The sequence below is a fragment of the Delphinapterus leucas genome, chromosome 5 (genome assembly GCF_059928025.1).
Source record: "Delphinapterus leucas isolate spDelLeu-1000000601 "Yukka" chromosome 5, BTC_Dleu_Yukka2, whole genome shotgun sequence".
In the NCBI taxonomy this organism is placed as follows: Eukaryota; Metazoa; Chordata; class Mammalia; order Artiodactyla; family Monodontidae; genus Delphinapterus; species Delphinapterus leucas.
Genome location: NC_143133.1, coordinates 104,569,674 through 104,590,155, shown reverse-complemented (window position 1 = coordinate 104,590,155; position 20,482 = coordinate 104,569,674). Strand labels below are relative to the sequence as shown.

At 40.0% G+C, this 20,482-nt stretch overlaps 1 protein-coding gene across 1 annotated transcript in view; it reads right to left on the bottom strand.

The window, feature by feature from the left end:
• RNF175 (ring finger protein 175) overlaps positions 1–20,482 on the bottom strand; it is a 59,010-nt gene that overhangs the window by 10,880 nt on the left and 27,648 nt on the right. The window contains 3 exon segments of the mRNA XM_089911271.1: positions 1,169–1,270; positions 4,509–4,639; positions 9,025–9,213. Of these exon segments, the coding sequence (XP_089767397.1) occupies positions 1,169–1,270; positions 4,509–4,639; positions 9,025–9,213 (422 nt within the window).

Sequence of the window (20,482 nt, the reverse complement as noted above, 5' to 3'; positions counted from 1 at the left end):
CTCAGAAGGAACAGTAAGGCTGTCACTTAGGAGAAGATCGAGTACTTGGCAGGCGGAAACCATCCCCTCAGTGCTCTTCTGCTTAAGGGGGGATATGTTTTAGTTCCATTTACGCCCCTGGAAGATATACACTATGGTCTTGGGCCAGTGAGGGGTTGAGGGCTAAGTCTTTGTAGTCAGCTCTGGGTGGGGACATTCCCTTCCTGTGACCTTAAGGAGATTTGGGTTTATTCAGTTGGGGATCCCTGCTGTCTATAAAAATCCTTTTGCTGCCATTTGTCGAGCAAATCTGTAGTAGGTCTTCACTCCGTTCAATATTATTATTACTTAGGTTAGCCTAAGAAAAGATGAGCTGTAGCAAGGAATTAAAAAAGCCAAAATTCAGGGGGAAAAACCCCTACTCATGTCTGGAAATAAAACAATTTGGTACACCTTCAAAATACTTTTCTATTCTAGCTCACATTTGGGACCTTTACAATTTCAATTCTTTTTTTTTTTTTTTTTTTGCGGTACGCGGGCCTCTCACTGTTGTGGCCTCTCCCATTGTGGAGCAACAGGCTCCGGAGCGCAGGCCCAGCGGCCATGGCTTAAGGGCCCAGCCGCTCCGCGGCATGTGGGATCCTCCCGGACCGGGGCACAAACCCGTGTCCCCTGCATCGGCAGGCGGACTCTCAACCACTGCGCCACCAGGGAAGCCCTCAATTCTAATCTGTCACCCCGCCCACTCGTCCCATTCACCTGTTACCTATCATCTCTCTATCTGTTTGCCTATCTATCTATATCTATCTATCTATCTATCTATCTATCTATCTATCTGTCTGTCTGTCTGTCTGTCTATCTATCTATCTACCTACCTACCTACCTATCTTATCCTTCCATATATTCACCTATCTTTTGCAATGTCCCATCACATTTCCACTAAAGCCCTAATAGTGGAATATGTGGAATAAAAAGAGTACAATGTATCTTTTTTGGCATTTAACTTCCTAACTAGAATGGTAATGTAGGCACAGGGGAGAAAAGAAACCAGAAAATTGTTGTGAAATAGGTGGTTAGGGAGAACAGAACGTTTTCTGCTGTACCTATAATGAAGATAAGGAAAGTTTAAAGAATACATCGCCAGAAAAAAATTTGAGATAATATTTCATAACTTTATAAAAAAGGATACAGGTTATTGATCATCCTCTTCAAATCGACCTTCTCTTTGCAGTAAGGGAACGTCTGCTTTTTACCAACAATACACCAACCTCGGATGCAGAATTCGTGAAAGCTTAGGGATCTTGTTAGGGAAGCTTCTGGATATTAAAGGGCAAAGTCTGCTTCATGATGATGTAATGGAAGTGATCCCACCTGTAGGGTGGAGTGGTGGAAGTGGGAATTGCTCTCGGTTATGACTCAGTTGTGTCCATCACTCTCTTAGGGAGATTCTGCAGGACAAGGGAACCACCAAGTCCCAGAGGAGCCTGGAGTCAGAGCTGCAGTAGCTTATGACCCTGAGGAATTTACTGATCTTCTTGGCCTTATGTGTTCTTACCTCACTCGATTCTTGTGATTAAATTACATAAAGAATGTGGACATGCTTTTTTACAGGAATGTCTTATGTAAACATATCATTGTATTTCTCTGTCTCGCTTATCATGCATTTTTCTGTGTTTACCGTAGCATCTCTCCATTCGGCTTTTTGTGCACCTACTCATTACCTACTATGTATGTAACCAGACTTGTCTTAGGCACTAGACAAATTTAAATTATTTGTGGTCAAGAATTTGTACAAATATTTCTGTTAGCTTCATAAGTTTTTTCTAAACATTTTATTACTGATAAGGGGCCAGTTATTTTTAATAGAATATAAACCTATAATGAACATCTAAAACTCTAGGCGTTTACAGATTCAGTTGTATACAACCCCTTGTCCAGAAAGTTTGACCCTTTGGCTCTGAAGTTGCCAGTGAACTGTATGTTTTTCTGCAGCACCAGGGACGGAGTCTTAACAGAGCACAAGTCACTCTGTGTCATGACTTTCTGTGTATTTACATGTCTCTCCTGGGCAATATGTTACCTGTGGGACCATGACTCATTCATCTCTGTGCTCAGCACATTAAGCAGTGCCTAAGTGCCTATTTATTGAACAAATATTTGAATGAATCATTCAAAACCGATTACTTTTGCAAATGTATTTCCCCCAGGTTCCACAGCTTATAGATTTGGGTAAAATGATTAACTATAATGAGATCCATCATGTTGATTTATTTCTACAGTCGTTGACCCCAGTGTGGCTTTCTGGATCAAGATCACACGATGTTCTGTCTGGCCTGCTACACACCTGTGTGAACAAAAATGATGTTCCCTCTCTAACAGACGGAGGATATGAAGGCAGAGGCAAGTCAAGGCCATGTAGATGATTCCTCAATATTAGATCTGTGTGCAACTAAGGGTTCCCACTCTTTTACGTTCTTGGCGTTGGGGTCACTTTTGCAACATGCTTGGGTTAACATACAGTGTATTATAACAAAGATTCTGAGTCAAAACCCATACAGCTCTTCATTCAAAAGGGCTGGAGTACAGCCCCATCTTCCAGATAGGTATGGAGTTCAGGGGTCATCGAGCGATCATCTAAATGTCCATCTCCTCTTTAATATTCTCTCATCTTCAAAATCTCATCTGCAAAGCTTCCACACTGGCAGAATTGCCGGAGAGCAAGACTCAGATTCCCGCCCCCTTGTTAATATGATTCCGGTTTGCCCACTCCTTGTTAATATGACTCATGCTAAAATGGGCCATTAATAATACTCCCTGCAAAGCAAATTTAAAGGCGACTACATTTTTGATTACATATGCACACGTGTACAACAATCCCTAAGGGCTTTTAAAGGCGAAGAGAGAGAAAATACTTCCACTTGCAAATGGCAGAAGGGGCTCTGTTCCAACATTTGAAAAGTAATTCATATTTAAAACTAGGACTAGACTTGGAAAATTTCTACTAAGAATGAGTTTTTTGGGAAAGGTATCACACTGAGAAACCACATAGTCTTCCACATGGGGTATCTTGGTGTATCTCACCTTAAAATGTTAAAACTTAAATGTTGGAATAATACATTTCAGATGCATTTGGTCCAGTTTTTTTTTGCGGTACGCGGGCCTCTTACTGTTGTGGCCTCTCCCGTTGCGGAGCACAGGCTCCGGACGCGCAGGCTCAGCAGCCATGACGCACGGGACCAGCCGCTCCGCGGCATGTGGGATCTTCCCGGACCGGGGCACGAACCCATGTCCCCTGCATCGGCAGGCAGACTCTCAACCACTGCGCCACCAGGGAAGCCCTGGTCCAGTTTTTGACTCTCAGGATTGAATAAATGGAATCTGTCCAGATTAAACAGAATCAAATCATGAGTGCTGCACATCTAGGGCATTACTGATTGAGTTAGGTGGGCTTCAGAGGCAAAAGACAGATGGTTTAACCACCTCATAATGCCAGAGCTTTGAACTGACTGAGTGCATAGCAATATTATAAAATTGATATTGTACTATAAAATAAAGATAAATGATGCCTTCTCTTCCCTCTCTTAAGAAAAGAATTAAAATACTGATTGTTGGCCAACGCAAACACGACTCTGGTATCCAGAGTTACTTGCTCAGGCAGGGCAGACTGCTGGGTTCTTGACTTCAGTATCTTTCAGCACAGTGGAGATCTTCCTCACGGTTACTGGAGTCCCAGAGGATGCTGGTTTCCAGGCCCAGGCTGGTCTGGTCCCTAATACCTAAAGATCCCTCAGCCAGTAGATAGCGATTTGGGGTACAACCCATAGGCAGAGGAACCAAATAGTCCAAGAATTGGGTGCTCACGTTTTGGTCCCTCCTTGTGTAACTTACAGTGTCCTGCTGCCTGTGACCTTATCCTCTTTTCAAGACCAAAGCTGATACTTGGCTTCCCCCATCACCACTGTTGACACAAGCAGGTTCCTAAGGATTATTTCCAGGCAAAGAACACCACTTTGTCCTTCTTGTTCCTGTGAGACTCAGACACGGGCTCCACCTGGAGAGTCCTGAGTTCCTCCCTGCACCTGAAACTTCACTCTGCTTTTCACTCCCCAGCCCTTTCTCTCTCTTGTCCTTCTTGGCTACCTGTTCACTTATAGCTTCGCCAGCTTTCCCAGCCAGCCTCTGCACAGATGCTGCAGCCCTCCTGTCTGTGTGGCATGAAGATTCCTTTTTAAAAAAGAAATTACTGGAGGAGGAGGTTCACCTCTTGCTAATTAAGAGCAGTTCATTATTCAGCAGGGATTGCCAGCAAGTCTCTAAAAGAAGATGGGTGGGGGGATAAAGGCTTGGGGTTTGGGGATGAGCGTTAAGCAAGGCAGAGGGTGGGGGTAAAGGGAGGAAAGGAAGGAGGAGGGAAGTGATGAGACAGTCTTCTCTGACTGGCTATCGCCCACGCCTGACACAGATTATCTGAAAACTGCCTCCTGGCACTGGCTTGATGAAGACCAAAGGGTCTCCCATGGAAAGGATACACATGCTTGCACGAAAGCTGGTAGGTGTTTTCAGTGAGTCCTTCTTCATTGAGCACCACGGTGATCTGCCCACAGGCGGCACCGATGTTGTCTGACGAGCTCCTGGTGGGCATCCCACTGACTCTGTAGAACTGCTGGGGGAAAGGCACAGAGCAACACCATTCTCGGAACACAGGGAAGCCACTGCCAGGCTTGGGAACATAGTCTTTACTGTTTCTCTGTTGGTTTAGAACTTGAAACACTTTTTCCCATAGGGACAATGCTACTGTGGGGTAAAGGTTTCTAGGCAAAACCCCACTGCACCCCAAATGGACCCAAAGCACATCACTAATTATAACTACCTAACCTCCCCACCAAGGAATCCTTTGAGAGGAACAGTTTTCATCCAGAGCTGTAAGTGCAGACTCACACGGGAAGCTTTTTAAGTTCACCCAGAGCCTGACCCTTCCCTTTATTTTCCTGGAGACTCTGATTCATAGATCTGGAGTAAACCCAGGCATCTATGTATCTTTTAATTAATTTTAATATAATTAAAATTTTAATATAATCCCAAGCGATTATATGGAGCACACAGACTAATCCCATTAGAAGGCAATGCATCTGGAACCCTAATTTAAGACACTGCGTCTCCCCAGGGCTGTGGATGAGGAGTGATTCTCAACATTAGCAGCACATTAGAATGTCTCAGAAGCTCCTTTAAAAATAAAATATGTATTTTATAATAGCTTTAAACTTAAAGATATGAAGATAGTACAGAGTTCCCATACCAAGTTTCCCCTATCAGTGACATCTTACATCAGTATGGTACATTTGTCACAATTAATGAGCCAACATTGATACCTTATTATGAAATAAAGTGTATAGTTTATTCAGATTACTTGGTTTTCCCTTAATGTCCTTATTTTGTTTCAAAACCCCACCTAGGATACCATTAATTATCGTGTCTCCTTAGGCTCCTCTTGGCTTTGGCAGTTTCTCAGACTTTGGTTTCCTTCTGACTTTGACAGTATTGGAGGCAGGTATTTTGTAGAATGTCCTTCAATCAGAATTTAGCTGATGTTTCTTCTCTTGGTTAAGCTGGGGTTATGGTTTTAGGGAGGAAGATAACAGAGGTGAAATGCCATTCTTACCACACCGTAGCAAGGGTACATGCAGTCAACATGACGTCACTGTTGATGTTGACCTTGATCGCCTAGCTTGAGATAGTGGTTGTCAAATTTCTCCACTATAAAGCTACTCGTTCTTTTACTTCTTTTTATACTGTACTCTTTGGAAGGAAGTCATCATCACCATGAGCAGCCCACACTTAAGGAGTGGGAAGTTATAAGTTATGCTCCACCTCTGTATTAGTCAGCGTTCTCCAGAGAAATGGAACTGATAGGATATGCATGAGTGTGTGTGTGTGTGTGTGGAGAGAGAGAGAAAGAGAGAGAGAGAGAGAGAGAGAGAGGGAGGGAGGGAGAGGGAGAGAGAGACTCATTTTAAAGACTTGGGGCTGGGAAGTCTGAAACCTGGAGGGCAGGCTAGCAGGCTGTAAACTCTGCAAAGAGTTATTTCAGACTTAAGGCAGTATTCCTTCTTCTCAGGGAAACTTCAGTTTTTGCCCTTAAGGCCTTCAACTGATTAGCTAAGACCCATCCACATTTTCAAGGGTATTTTCTTTCCCTTAAAGTTAATCATATCTACAAAATACATTCAAAGCAACACGTAGACTGGTGTTTGATCAAACAACTGGACACCAGAGCCTAGTCAAGTTGACACATAACATTTAACCACACAAGCTTCTTAAGGGTGGAGTATCTACATAAATTATGTGGAATTCTTCTGCATAGGAGATTTGTCTATTCTCCTCTATTTATTTATTTATTTAATTTATTTATCTATCCAATCATTTATTTATGTCACTATGGACTCATGGATATTTATTCTATACTTTGAGTTATAACCCAATACTATTACTACTACTACTACCTACCATTGTGTTGCTCAAATTGTTTCAGCTTTGGCCATTGGGCTCTCTTTCAGTTGGCTTCTGTGTCTCTTTGACATATCCCCATCATTGTGGGTTTTTTCTTGTGTGGGGTTTTTTTTGAGCACTTCCTTACTTTCTGACACTACAAGATACTCCAGGCTCATATTGTATATTCCCTGCCAAGATCAGAGTCAGTCATTTTTCCAAGAAGCACTGCTTCCTCTTATTATAGAATGGTATTAGAAACCAAGATCTGGGTACTTGGTGTGCTCAATGCTACTGAGGTGTCATTGCTTCTAGGGCTTCGTAGCTGACAGAGCAAGGAAATATGTCTGTATATACTAACCCATGTGTATACACATATCTATAAATATTTCTATATGTATCATCTACATTAAGATACATTAAGCTAAACATGAGTTCAGACTGATGTCTTTGACTCATCCATTACTACATGGATAATTCTAGCCTTTTCTCCTTGCTTGTATGTAAGCTTCTGAGAGTAAGAAATGTAGCTCCCACAATCGGTCTTCCATTTACTTGGTAGTCCAATTCCAGAATACATGTATAGCGATATCAAAATAGTTAACCCATAGCCCTGAGGGAAACTACTTTATGAACTAACATACAGTGCTTATGTATAGTTCCTTTTGCTTTTAATCTTAGATCTCCACTCATTTCAAAGTGACTTAGGTCAGCACTTTCCCCCCACCCCCTTCAGTGAGGTTATTTCATACATTTGTAATACAGTTAAACTCTTTTGTCACAGTCTACATTCTATCCTGGCATTCCCTGACATCCTAAATGATTTCTTAAGATTTGCATACATTAAGGTTTACCCTTTCCACTATAAAATACTGTTGATTTTGACAAATGCATAGTGTCATGTATTCACCATTAGAGTATCACACAGAATAACTTCACCACCCTAACAAATAACCTGTGCTTCACACATTCAACCCTGCTCCCTCCCTAACCCCCTGGCAACCACAGATCTCTTTAGCGTCTCCATAGCTGTACCTTTTTCAAATTGTCATAGAAGTGGAACCATGTAGTATGTAGCCTTTTCAGGCTGGCTTCTTTTCACTTAGCAATATATATTTACAATTCATCCAAGTTTGGCATGGCTTAATAGCTCATTCCTTTTCCTAGGGAGCTTTTAAAACAAAGCAGATGCACTGGCTCCACTCCCAGAGTCTGACAATTAGTGTGGGGCTTGGGCACTGGGGTGAGAATGGAGAGTGCTCATCCTTTGCTTCCTCTTTACCTCTGTCACAAGTGTGCATGCACGCACACACACACACACACACACACACACCCCATCAGTTTAAGTCACAGATGGCTGTGCCAATGGCTCGAGGCAGGGGTTTTTATGTCTCTGGTGGTTGGAAAGAGGATGACAGGAGATGACAAGATGTTGAAGATTGGTGGGGCAGGGTCAGGTGAGAAATCTCCAGGATGTTGGTGCTTAAAGACTTGGTTGTCTTGCCAGGTTAAGTCTCTTCTTCCTGGTTCACTGGCGAACAGAGGACATACAACTCTTCTCTTCCTCTCCTGTCCCTAAACAAGCACAAGAGGCTTTGGGAATTATTTAGAGGGGGGATGGCTCTGGTTTTTGTTGGAGGAAGTAGGAGCAAAAATGCTCCCTCCTGTATTCACCTTAAACCTTATAAGAAAGGCAGTTGTCTCAGAGATTACACATGGCAGGGCAATTCCAGAATTTCACTATAGAAGTTGGATTCCAGGCTCTAGGAAAAGAGTAAGATGGAGCCTACAGAGATGGGAGGTGAAGTCAAGGTCTTGTTTACTCAGTCCTGTCCCATAAAGAGAGGGAGAACAACAGTCCAGAAGTTCACTCTTCTCTTGCCACTCACACTGGTTTTTCCATTTTACATCTGGCTGTGCACCAAAAGACTGGTAGAGGGCAGAGATGTGGAATTTCTGAAACCACTGGGTCTTCCCTGGAGCCCTTGGTATGCAAGTTTTTAAGAGATGTGCATGTGTTAGACACAGATGGATACTCCTAATATCTGAATCTGGAATCCATCTAACCAGAAAGTATGTCCATTCTGAGTTTTAATTTTAAGAGAGTTAAAAAAAAATTACTAGGGATTTTTTTAAATTCCAGGGAAGAATATTACAGTTAGAATACATTTAGCACACTTTTTTTGTCTTCTACTTCTTCAAATGCTGTATAATGATAACTGCTGTATAATGATAATGATAACATCATATCTTTATGATGAGGCATTGGTTGATTCTAAAGTGTTTTATGTGCATAAAATATGACTTTTATTTGCATTAGCAGAGATCAAGTGTTTTTGTTATTGCTGAATTTTTACTAATCCTTTATATGTTGGCAATTGGAGTATGCTAGACATGGTTACTTTCAGATAATCTGATGCCAGGAGAATCCAGGGAGCAGTTGGGCTGAGAGAACCAAAAAAGACTTATCTATTTTTGAAAATGGATGCAAATGTGTAAGATGAGACCATTTTTCCATGTATGATTTCCATAAATGATTTCAAAGAACGAAAGCAACGCTTCCCCTATAGTAGAAGCCATGTAATCTGAGCAGATCTCTGCAAAGTCTGTCCCCATTACTCCATAGTAGAGGCCATAGAACGAGGGCATGATGCCAAAATCCATGGAATCTCTAGCCTTGATTCTATTGAGAACAACAATGAAGGGATGTAAGGATGTGGCATTTGTGGGGATGGGTGAGGGCTGCAGCTTGGAAAGTATTGGGTTGGCCAAAAAGTTCATTTGGTTTGGTCAAAAACACCAAACGAACTTTTTGGCCAACCCAGTATTTCCTGCCATGGTATCTAACAGAGCCTTGGTGGTATTTCCCCCCACTTATTTGTTTAATTTTTTTTTTAATGAAGGAATTTAAAATTCTCTCAATTCCATTCAAATTTTACTACTCAGGGCTAAGTGGACAAAGTCATTATTGAGAATGTTTAAAGGCTTCTTAGGACTGCAGTGCTGAGACAAGCCAACTCTAACCAGCAGTTCTCAAGCTTGGCTGCGTGTAGAAAAACCTGGGCAGCTTGTAAACACCTCCATCCCCAGGCTGCACCCTGGGCCAATTACATCAGGCTTTCTGGGGGTGGGGCCTGTGCAGCAATATTTTTGGAGGCTCTCCAGACACCAGGTGATTGCAGTGGTCCACTAACATTAGGAACCTCTTTAATAGTCCAATGATTCTCAGCCTTAATTGTAGATTGGAATCACCTGGGGGAGATTTAAACCTATACTGATACATGAGCCCACTTTCAGGGGCTCTAATTTAAGTGGCCTGGGGTGAGGTCGGGGCAGCAGCTAGGGTTGAGAATCCCTGCTATCAAACTTAGATTTTACAGAATGCTTTCAAATACTTTATCTTTCCTAAAAATATTTGAGATAGATATTATTATCCCCAATTTACCTTTGAAAAAACGGAGACTTAGAAAAAGTGATTTGCTTAACATGACAATTGGTACAAAATGAAACCAGGAATCAAGCGCAAATGTTGATGCCCTTTGCTGCTATGCCGTGGTTGCCGTGTGTTAATAAAAAAAATATTTTTTCAAGTTGGATCGTATTTCAAATGCACTATGATTCTCTATGACAACTCCTATTTCTTTTTTAAAGGTAAATGTTTCTTTAAAAAGTAAATGATTATATCACCTCACACCAGTTAGAATGGGCATCATCAGAAAATCTACAAACAACAAATTCTGGAGAGGGTGTGGAGAAAATGGAACCCTCACGCACTGTCGGTGGGAATGTAAATTGATACAGCCACTATGGAGAACAGTATGGAGGTTCCATAAAAAACTGAAAATAGGACTACCATATGACCCAGCAATCCCACTACTGGGCATATACCCAGAGAAAACCATAATTTAAAAAGACACATGCACCCAAATGTTCATTGCAACACTCTTTACAATAGCCAGGTCATGGAAGCAACCTAAATGCCCATTGACAGATGAATGGATAAAGAAGATATGTTACATATATACAATGGAATATTACTCAGCCATAAGTAATATTCCACTGGGTCATTTGTAGAGACGTGGATGGACCTAGAGACTGTCATACAGAGTGAAGTAAATCAGAAAGAGAAAAACAAATATTGTACATTAATGCATATATGTGGAATCTAGAAAAATGGTTCAGATGAACAGTTTTGCAAGGCAGAAATAGAGACACAGATGTAGAGAACAAACGTATGGACACCAAAGGGGGAAAGCGGGGGCGGGGGGGGATTGGTGGTGGTAGGATGATTTGGGAGATTGGGATTGACCTATATATACTAATACATATAAAATAGATAACTAATAAGAACCTGCTGTATTAAAAAAATTCAAAAAGAAAGTAAATGATTAGCTTCTAATGTAATGTCTGGATCTTAATCATTGCACTTTTGATGTGCTATCTCTGTAAACAGTCTCAAATACTAGCAATGGATGTAGGTGGGTCTGACTGAGTTGGGAGGGAAGTGGAGAGAGGAGAGGCGTTGGGAAGTCTGTCTCTGGAACCTTCTTCTGGTAGTTTTTGTACTCTTAATTTGAGGAGGAAATGGTAAAGGCAGAGAGCTGCGTAGACCTAGAGGGCAGCCATCTTTTGGTAATGTGAACCGGGAATTCCAACACAGCGGGTGGTTTCATCCTTTCAATATTTGAGAATTGGGGCAGTGAGGAAGAATGAAGATGACCTTCCCTCCATACCCAGGGGAGCACGTATTTATAATCTAATTGATAAAAAGTGTAGCAATGAACTCGTGGTTCCACAGAAAAGAATCTTAATACCATAATGCTCAACAAAAATTAGTAGTGAAAAAAATAGTTCCTTCCCATCTGAAGGGTTAGATTCTTTGAATGCCTCACTATAGGAGAATTCCTGGTTAAGGATCTTAAAATTATATGGATAATAATCTTGGGGCAACTCTATTCCCAAGTAACTTCATAAAAGTCCTTATGAATACTTTTACATTCATTAAAGTAATAGAGACAGTATGCTGAAAAAATAAATCCGTGTCTTTCTATAGCTTAAACTAATAATAAGAAGAATAAGAAGAAACCATTTGTAGACCAATCTGTGGAGTGAAAAATGGGGAGAATCACAAAACACGATGTACTATAGAATATTTTACCTTTTTAGAACATTGTTATAAGTCAATTTTTAGTTTCTAAAATTCTATTCATTATGCAATATACAGAACATGAGTATATTATATCAGCTAAACCCCGTAATTATCTCGAGTTTTAATACACTGTCAACAAGCAGTATATAAACAGTACTATCATGCACATGTGTTTCTGTGTATATGCATATGTAAATTCATTGTGACTTATTTATGTTCCTCATGTAAAAATGGCCTTCAGGACTGGTTATTCTATATGGGACTCTGCCTACCTTCCTCTCCTCCTTTTCTCATTTGGCCCTAGGTTAGCTTAGAGTGGTTTTGGCAGGAGTACTTTGGAGGCAAGCAAAAGATGGGAAGAGAAGTCTAGAGGGGAGACCCCCAGGAGTTTCTCTTCCCTCCTGCTGCCCCAGCCCCAGGGCAGGCATCACCAGCCCTCACCCCATCGCCTCTCCACTCAAACAGCACCCCATGCCCCAGCCCTGGAGCAAGAGTGCTTCGACTTGTTTTTCCTGCTATGTGGATGGGTCCTTTGTGTGTCCCACACTCACCATGATGACTTCTAAGGCCTTTCCCTCTTCCCACAGGGTCCAAGTGGAGAAGGAAGGGTATAGAGAATGAGGGCAAGAGTGGAGATAATCTAGAAGGAGCCGTGTACCCTGTTCATTTCCCTCATTCCAGGCAGTAAAAGCCCTTAGAAAAACTACAGAAAGGCCACATGGCTGCTTCGTGCCCGAGAGAATGTGGGAAGAGGAGGGAGGCACAGCTCCATTCCTGGGACACCGTGGTACAAGGACCCTGCCCACTGGAACAAGAAGAGAGGGTGGAAGGAGGAGGGCTGGGGGCCCCAGGCTTGGTGCCCAGAGAAGATAGAGGGTGCTAGCACATTGCACACAAGGGTGAACAATGGCAGGGGGCCCTGTTCGCCCTCAGCCCTTTCCCTCCTCATCCTCTTGAAGTCCCTCTCCTGCATTTCACCCCAAACTTCATTCAGAGTCTCCCTCGAAAGACCTGGCCCCCCCTTTTACCTCTGACCCCTGGAGCCCTGTCCCCAACTCTCACCTTCCCCAACTTCCTCCCTGTTGGAGACATTGCACCAAATGCTTATGTTCTATGGTATTACTGATGCAATGTTTCAGCATTATTTAATTTATTTTTAAAAAATTTTTATTGAAGTATAGTTGACTTATGATATTTTATTAGTTTCAGGTGTACAACATAGTGAGTTGACATTTTTATGCGTTACAAAATGATCACCACTATGAGTCTGGTTACCATCTATCACAATACAAAGTTATTACTATATTATCAACTATACAGGCAGACCTCGCTTTATTGCACTTTGCAGATACTGCAGGGGTTTTTTTGTTTCTTTGCTTTTACAAATTGAAGGCTTGTGTCAATCCTTTGTCGAGCAAGTCTATATGTGCCATTTTTTCCAACAGCATTTGCTCACTTTTTGTCTCTGTGTCCCATTTTCGTAGTCCTTGCAAGATTTCAAACTTTATTATTATTATATTTGTTATGATGACCTGTGATCAGTGATCTTTGATGTTACTATTGTCATTGTTTTGGGGTACCACAAACCACACCCATGTAAGATGGCAAACAATTGATAAATATTGTGTGTGTTCTGACTGCTCCATCCACTGGCCGTTCCCCCATCTCTCTCCCTTTCCTCAGCCCTCTCTATTCCCTGAGACACAACAATATTGAAATCAGGCCAATTAATAACCCTACAGTGGTCCCAGTGTTCAAGTGAAAGGAAGAGTTGTGTGTCTCTCACTTTAAATCAGAAGGTAGAAATGATTAAGCATAGTGAGGAAGGCATGTCAAAGCAGAAGTAGGCTGAGAGCTAGGCCTCTTGCACCAAACAGCGAGCCAAGTTGTGGATGCAAAGGAAAAGTACTTGAAGGAATTTAAAAGTGCTGCTCCAGTGAACACAGAAATGAAAGTGAAACAGCCTTATTGCTGATGTGGAGAAAGTTTTAGTTGTCTGGATAGAAGATCAAAGCACCCATAACATTCCCTGAAGCCAAAGCCTAATCCAGAGAAGGCCCTCACTCCCTTCAATTCCCTGAAGGCTGAGAGAGGTGAAGAAGCTGCAGAAGAAAAGTTTGAAGCCAGCAGAGGTTGGTTCATAAGATTTAAAGAAAGACGCTAGCTCTGTAACACAAAAGTGCAAGGTGAAGCAGCAAGCGCTGTTGCACCAGGAAGCTGCAGCAAGTTATCCGGAAGATCTAGCTAAGATAATTAATGACGGTGGCTGCACTAAACGACAGATTTTCAATGTAGACAAAACAGCTTTCTATTGGAAGATGCCTTCTAGGACTTTCACAGCTAGAGAAGAGAAGTCAATGCCTGGCTTCAAAGCTTCAAAGGACAGGCTGACGCTCTTGTTAGGGTTTAATGTAGCTGGTGACTTTAAGTCGAAGCCAATGCTCATCTACCATTCCGAAAATCCTAGGGCCCTGAAGAGTTATGCTCAGTCTATTCTGCCTCTGCTCTATAAATGGAACAACAAAGCCTACATGGCAGCACATCTGGTTGCAACAAGGTTTACTGAATACTTAGTACTCCTCAGAAAAAAAGATTCAAAATATTACTGCTCATTGACAATGCACCTGGTCACTCAAGAGCTCTGATGGAGATGGAAAATGAGATTAATGCTTTTATGCCTGCTAATACAGTATCCATTCTGCAGCCCATGAATCAAGGACCAATTTCAATTCTTATTATTTAAGAAGTACATTTCATAAGGCTATAGCTGTCATAAATAGTGATTCCTCTGATGGATCTGGGCAAAGTAAATAAAAAACTTTCTGGAAAGGATTCACCATTCTAAATGCTGTTAAGAATACTTGTGATTCATGGGAACAGGTAAAAAATATCAGCATTGACAGGAGTTTGGAAGAAGCTGATTCCAGCCCTCATGGATGACTTTGAGGAGTACAAGACTTCAGTGGAAGAAGGAACTGCAGAGGTGGTGGAGATAGCAAGAGAACTAGAATTCAGTGTGGAACCTGAAGATGCGACCAAATTGCTGCAATCTCCTGATAAAATTTGAACAAATGAGGAATTGCTTCATGTGGATGAGCAAAGAAAGTGGTTTCTTGAGATGGAATCTTCTGCTGGTGAAGATGCTGTGAAGACTGTTCAAATGACAACAAAGGATTTGGGATATTACATAAACTCAGTTGATGAAGCAGCAGCAGGGTGTGAGAGGACTGACTCCAATTTTGAGAGAAGTTCTATGTGGGTAAAATGCTTTCAAACAGCACCACATCTGCAGAGAAATCGTCCATGAAAGAGTCAATCGATGAGGCCGACTTCGCTGTCTTATTTTAAGAAATAGCCACAGCAGCCCCAGCCTTCAGTGGCCACCACCCTGATCAGTCAGCAGCCACCAACATGGAGGCAAGACCCTCCGCCAGCAACAAGAGTACAACCTGCTGAAGGCTCAGATGATGGTTAGCACATTTTAGCAATGCATATTTAAAAATAAGGTATGTACATCGTTTTTTTGAATATATTTCTATCGCACACTTAATAGGCTACAGTATAGTGTAAGCATATATAGTGTAAACTTTTATGTGCACTGGGGAACCAGAAAACTTGTGTGACTCACTCTATTGTGAAATTCACTTTATTGCAGTGATCTGGAACCCGACGCAAAAGGTATGCCTGTACATTGCATTCCTGTAACTTACTTACTTTATAACGTGAAATTTGTACTTCTTTTTTAAAAAATTATTTAATTTATTTTTAAGTTTGGCTGCCTCAGGACGTAGCTGTGGCACGTGGAATCTTCATTGAGGCATGCAGGATCTTTTGTTGAAGTGCGAGGCCTCTTCATCGTGGTACGTGGGCTTCTCTCTAGTGGTGAGCAGGTTTTCCTCTTCTCTAGTTGTGGCGCGCAGGCTCCAGGGTGTGTGGGATCTGTCGTTGTGGCATGCAGGCTTAGTTGCCTCGAGGTATGTGGGATCTTAGTTCCCCAACCAGGGATCAAACCTGCGTCCCCTGCATTGTAAGATGGATTCTTTACCACTGGACCACCAGGGAAGTCCCAAAGTTTGTACTTCTTAATTCCTTTCACCTATTTCACCCATTCCTCCACTCCCTTCCCCTGTGGCAACCACTATTTTGTTCTCTGTATCTATGACTCTGTTTGGTTATGTTTTTTCATTTGTTTGTTTGTTTTTACATTCCACATATAAGTAATATATGGTATTTGTCTTTGTCTGACTTTTGAACTTAGTATAACACCCTCTAGGTCCATCCATGTTGTCCAATCAAAATGCGAAATTCGATAATTTTAATGGTTGAGTAATATTCCATCGTGGGTATATACCCTATCTTCTTTATCCATTCAGCTATTGATGGACACCTAGGCTGCTTCCATATATTGGCTATTGTAAATGCTGCCATGAACATGGGGGAGCACACATGTTTTTAAATTAGTGTTTTTGTTTTCTTTGGTTAAATACCCAAAAGAGGAATTGCTGGGTGGTAAGGTAATTGTATTTAAACATTTTTTTAAAGAACCTCCATACTGTTTTCCATAGTGGCTCCACCAGTTTACAGTCCCACCCACAGTGCACAAGGGTTCCCTTTTCTTCACATTCTTGCCAACACTTATTACTTCTTGTCTTTTTGATAATAGCCATTTGACAGGTGTGAGATAATATCTCATTATGGTTTTGATTTGCATTTCGCTGATGATTGATGTTGAGCATCTTTTCATGTGCCTGTTGGCCATCTGTATGTCTTCTTTGGAAAAATGTCTATTCATGTCCTTAGCCGACTTTTAAAATGGATTGTTGGTCTTTGATAGAGTTGTATGAGTTCTTTATATATTTGGAGATTAACCCCTTATTGAACATATCATTTGCAAATATCTTCTCCCATGCAGTAGGTTACCTTTTCATTTTTGTTAATAGTTTCCATTGCTGTGCAAAAGCTTTTTAGTTTGATGTGGTCCCATTTGTTTATTTTTGCTTTTGTTGTCCTTGCCTGAGGAGACAGATCAAAAAAATATTGCAAAAACTGATGTCAAAGAGCATACTGCCTATGTTTTCTTCTAGGATTTTTATGGTTTCAGGTCTTACATTTAAACCTTCAATCCATTTTGAGTTTATTTTTGTATATAGTGTAAGAAAATGGTCTAGTTTCATTCTTTTACATGTAGCTGTTCAGTTTTCCCAGTGCCATTTACTGAAGACACTGTCTTTTCGCCATTGTATATTCTTGCCTCCTTTATTGTAGATTAATTGACCATATTAGCATGGGCTTATTTCTGGACTCTCTATTCTGTTCCACTGATCTAAGTGTCTGTTTCTGTGCCAGTACCATACTGTTTTGATTACTATAGCTTTGTAGTATGGTTTGAAATCAGGGAGTGTGATACCTCCAGCTCAGTTCTTCTTTCTCAAGATTGTTTTGGCCATTTGGGGTCTTTTGTGATTCCATATAAATTCTAGGACTGTTTGTGAAAAATGCCATTGGTATTTTAATAGGGATTGCATTGAATCTGTAGATTGCCTTGGGTAGTATGGATATTTAAACAATATTAATTCTTCCAATCCATAAGCCCAGTATATCTCTCTATTTGTGTCATCTTCAATTTCTCTTATCAGTGTCTTACAATTTTCTGACTACAGGTCTTTTACCTCCTTAGGTAGGTTATTCCTAGGTATTTTATTCTTTTTGATGCTATGATAAGTGGGATTGTTTCCTTAATTTCTATATCTGATAGTTCATTGTTAGTGTATAGAAATGCAACAGATTTCTTTGTATTAATTTTATATCCTGCAACTTTACCAAATTCATTAATGAGCTCTAGTATTTTTCTGGTGACATCTTTAGGATTTTCTATGTATAGTATCATGTCATCTGCAAACAGTGACAGTTTTACCTCTTCCTTTCAAATTTAGATTCCTTTTATTTCTTTTACTCCTCTGATTGCTGTGGCTAGGACTTCCAAAACTATCAATATGTTGAATAAAAGTGATGAGAGTGGGCATCCTTGTCTTGTTCCTGATCTTAGAGGAGAAGTGTCCAGCTTCTCACTGTTGAGTATGATGTTAGCTGTGGGTTTGTCATAAATGGAATTTAGTATGTTGAGGTATGTTCCCTCTATACCCACTTTGTTGAGAGTTTTTATCATAAATCAATGTTGAATTTTTCAAATGCCTTTTCTGAACCCATTGAGATGATCATGTGATTTTTATCCTTTGTTTTGTTAATGTGGTGTATCATGTTGATTGATCTGTGGATGCTGAACTATCCTTGCATCCCTGGAATAAATCCCACTTGATCATGGTGTATGATCCTTTTAATGTATTGTTGAATTTGGTTTCCTAATATTTTTTGAAGATATTTGCATCTATGATCATCAAGGATATCGGCCTGTAATTTTCTTTTTTGGTAGTGTTTTTGTCTGGTTTTGGTATCAGGGTATTACTAGCCTTGTAGATTGAGTTTGAGAGTGTTCCTTCCTCTTTAATTTTTTGGAATAGTTTGAGAAGGATTAGTATTAACTCTTCTTTAAATGTTTGGTAGAACTCCCTGTGAAGCATCTGGTCCTGGACTTTTGTTTTTTGGAAGTTTTTGATTACTGATTCAATTTCATTACTAGTAATTGGTCTTTTCAGGTTTTCTATTTCATCCTGATTCAGTCTTGGAAGATTGTATTTTTCTAGCAATTTATCCATTTTTTCTAGGTTGTGTAATTTGTTGGCAGATAATTGTTCATAGTAGTCTCTTATGATTGTTTGTATGTTTGTGGTATTGGTTGTAATTTCTCCTATTTCACTTCTGATTTTATTTACTTGGGCCCTCTCCTTTTTTCTCAATGACACTGGCTAAAGGTTCATCAGTTTTGTTTATCTTTTCAAAGAAACAGCTCTTAGTTTCATTGATCTTTTTAATTTTTTTAAAGTCTCTATTTCATTTATTTCCACTTTGATCTTTATTATTTCCATTCTTCTACTAACTTTGGGCTTTGTATAGTCTTCTTTTTCTAGTTCCTTTTAGTTGTAAATTTAGGTTGTTTATTTGAGATTTTTCTTGTTTCTTGAGGTTGGCCTGTATTGCTATGAACTTCCCTCTTAAAACTGATTCACTGCATCCCATAGATTTTGGATCTTTGTGTTTCCATTTACATTTGTCTTGAGGTGTTTTTTGATTTCCTTTTTATTTCTTTGTTCACTCATTGGTCGTTTAGTAGCAAGTTGTTTAGTATCCATGTGTTTATATTTTTTCCAGTTTTTTTCTTGTAATTGATTTCTACTTTTATACTGTTGTGATCAGGAAAAACACTTGATATGATTTTGATCTTCTTAAATTTATTGACACTTGTTTGACACATGGCCTAGCATGTTATCTACCCTGGAGAATGTTCCATGTGCACTTGAAAAGAATGTGTATTCTGCAGTTTTTGGATGCAGTGTTCTATATATATCTATTAAGTTCATCTGATCTAATCATTTAAGGCCAATGTTTCCTTACTGATTTTCTATCTGGCTGATCTATCCATTGATATAAGTGGAACAGTAAAATCCCTTGCTCTTACTGTACTGCTGTCGATTTCTCCCTTTATGTCTGTTAATATTTGTTATATTGTATTTAGGTCCTCCTAATGTTGGGTGCATAAATATTCACAGATATTATATCCTTTTCTTGGACTGACCCCTTTATAATTTTGTAATGCCTTTCTTTGTCTTTTGTTTTAGTCTTTGTTTTAAAGTCTATTTTGTCTGATATGAGTATTGCTACCCTAGCTTTCTTTTAGTTTCCATTTGCATGGAATATCTTTTCCCATCCTTTCACTCTAAGTCAGTGTGTGTTTTTAGATCTGATGTGAAGCCAGCATATAAATGGGTTTGGGTTTTTTTTTAATCCATTCAGCCACCCTATGTCCTTTGATTGGAGAATTTAGTCCATTTACATTTAAAGTTCTTATGATAAGTATGTACTTATTGCCATTTTGTTAATTGTTTTTTGGTCATTTTTGTAGTTCTCTGTTCCTTTCTCCTTCTTTTAGTCTCTTCCCCTGTGGTTTGATGATTTTCTCTAGTGTTAGGTTAGAATTCTTTTCACTTTATTTTTTGGTATTTCTATTGTGGGTTTTTGGTTTGTGGTTCATGAGTTTCATATACATGTAACTATATATGTGTGTGTGTGTGTGTGTGTGTGTGTGTGTGTGTGTTTTAAGCTGATGGTCACTTATTTGAATACATTCTAGAAGTACTACATTTTTACTCCCCTCCAGCCCATGTTTTATGGTTTTGGCATCAAATTTTATATCTTTTCACTTTGTGTATCCCTTAACTACTTATTGTAGTTATAGTTTATTTTACAAATTTTGTCCTTTAACCTTCATACTACTGGTGGTTGATCCACTGCCTTCACTATCTATTTGCCTTTACCAGTGAATTTCTTTTCTTTCACATATTTTCTTATGTCCAGTATGGCTATTTGTTTTCCACTTAAAGGAAACCCATCAACATTTCTTTTAAGGCTGGTTTAGTGGTGATGAACTCTTAGTTTTTGCTTACCTGGGAACCTCTTTATTTCTCTTTCAATTCTGAATGATAACCTTTCTGGGAAGAGCATTCTTGGTTGTAATTTTTTTTCCTTTTAGCACTTTAAATATATCCTGCCCCTCTCTTTTGGCTTGTAAAGTTTCTGCTGAAAAATTGGGGGTTTCCTTATATGTCACTTATTTTTTCTTGCTGCCTTTAAAATATTCTCTTTATCTTTAACTTTTGCCATTTCAATTATGACATGTGTTGATGTGGATCACTTTGGGTTCATTATGTTTAGAATTCTCTGTGCTTCCTGGATCTGCATATCTGTTTCGTTTTC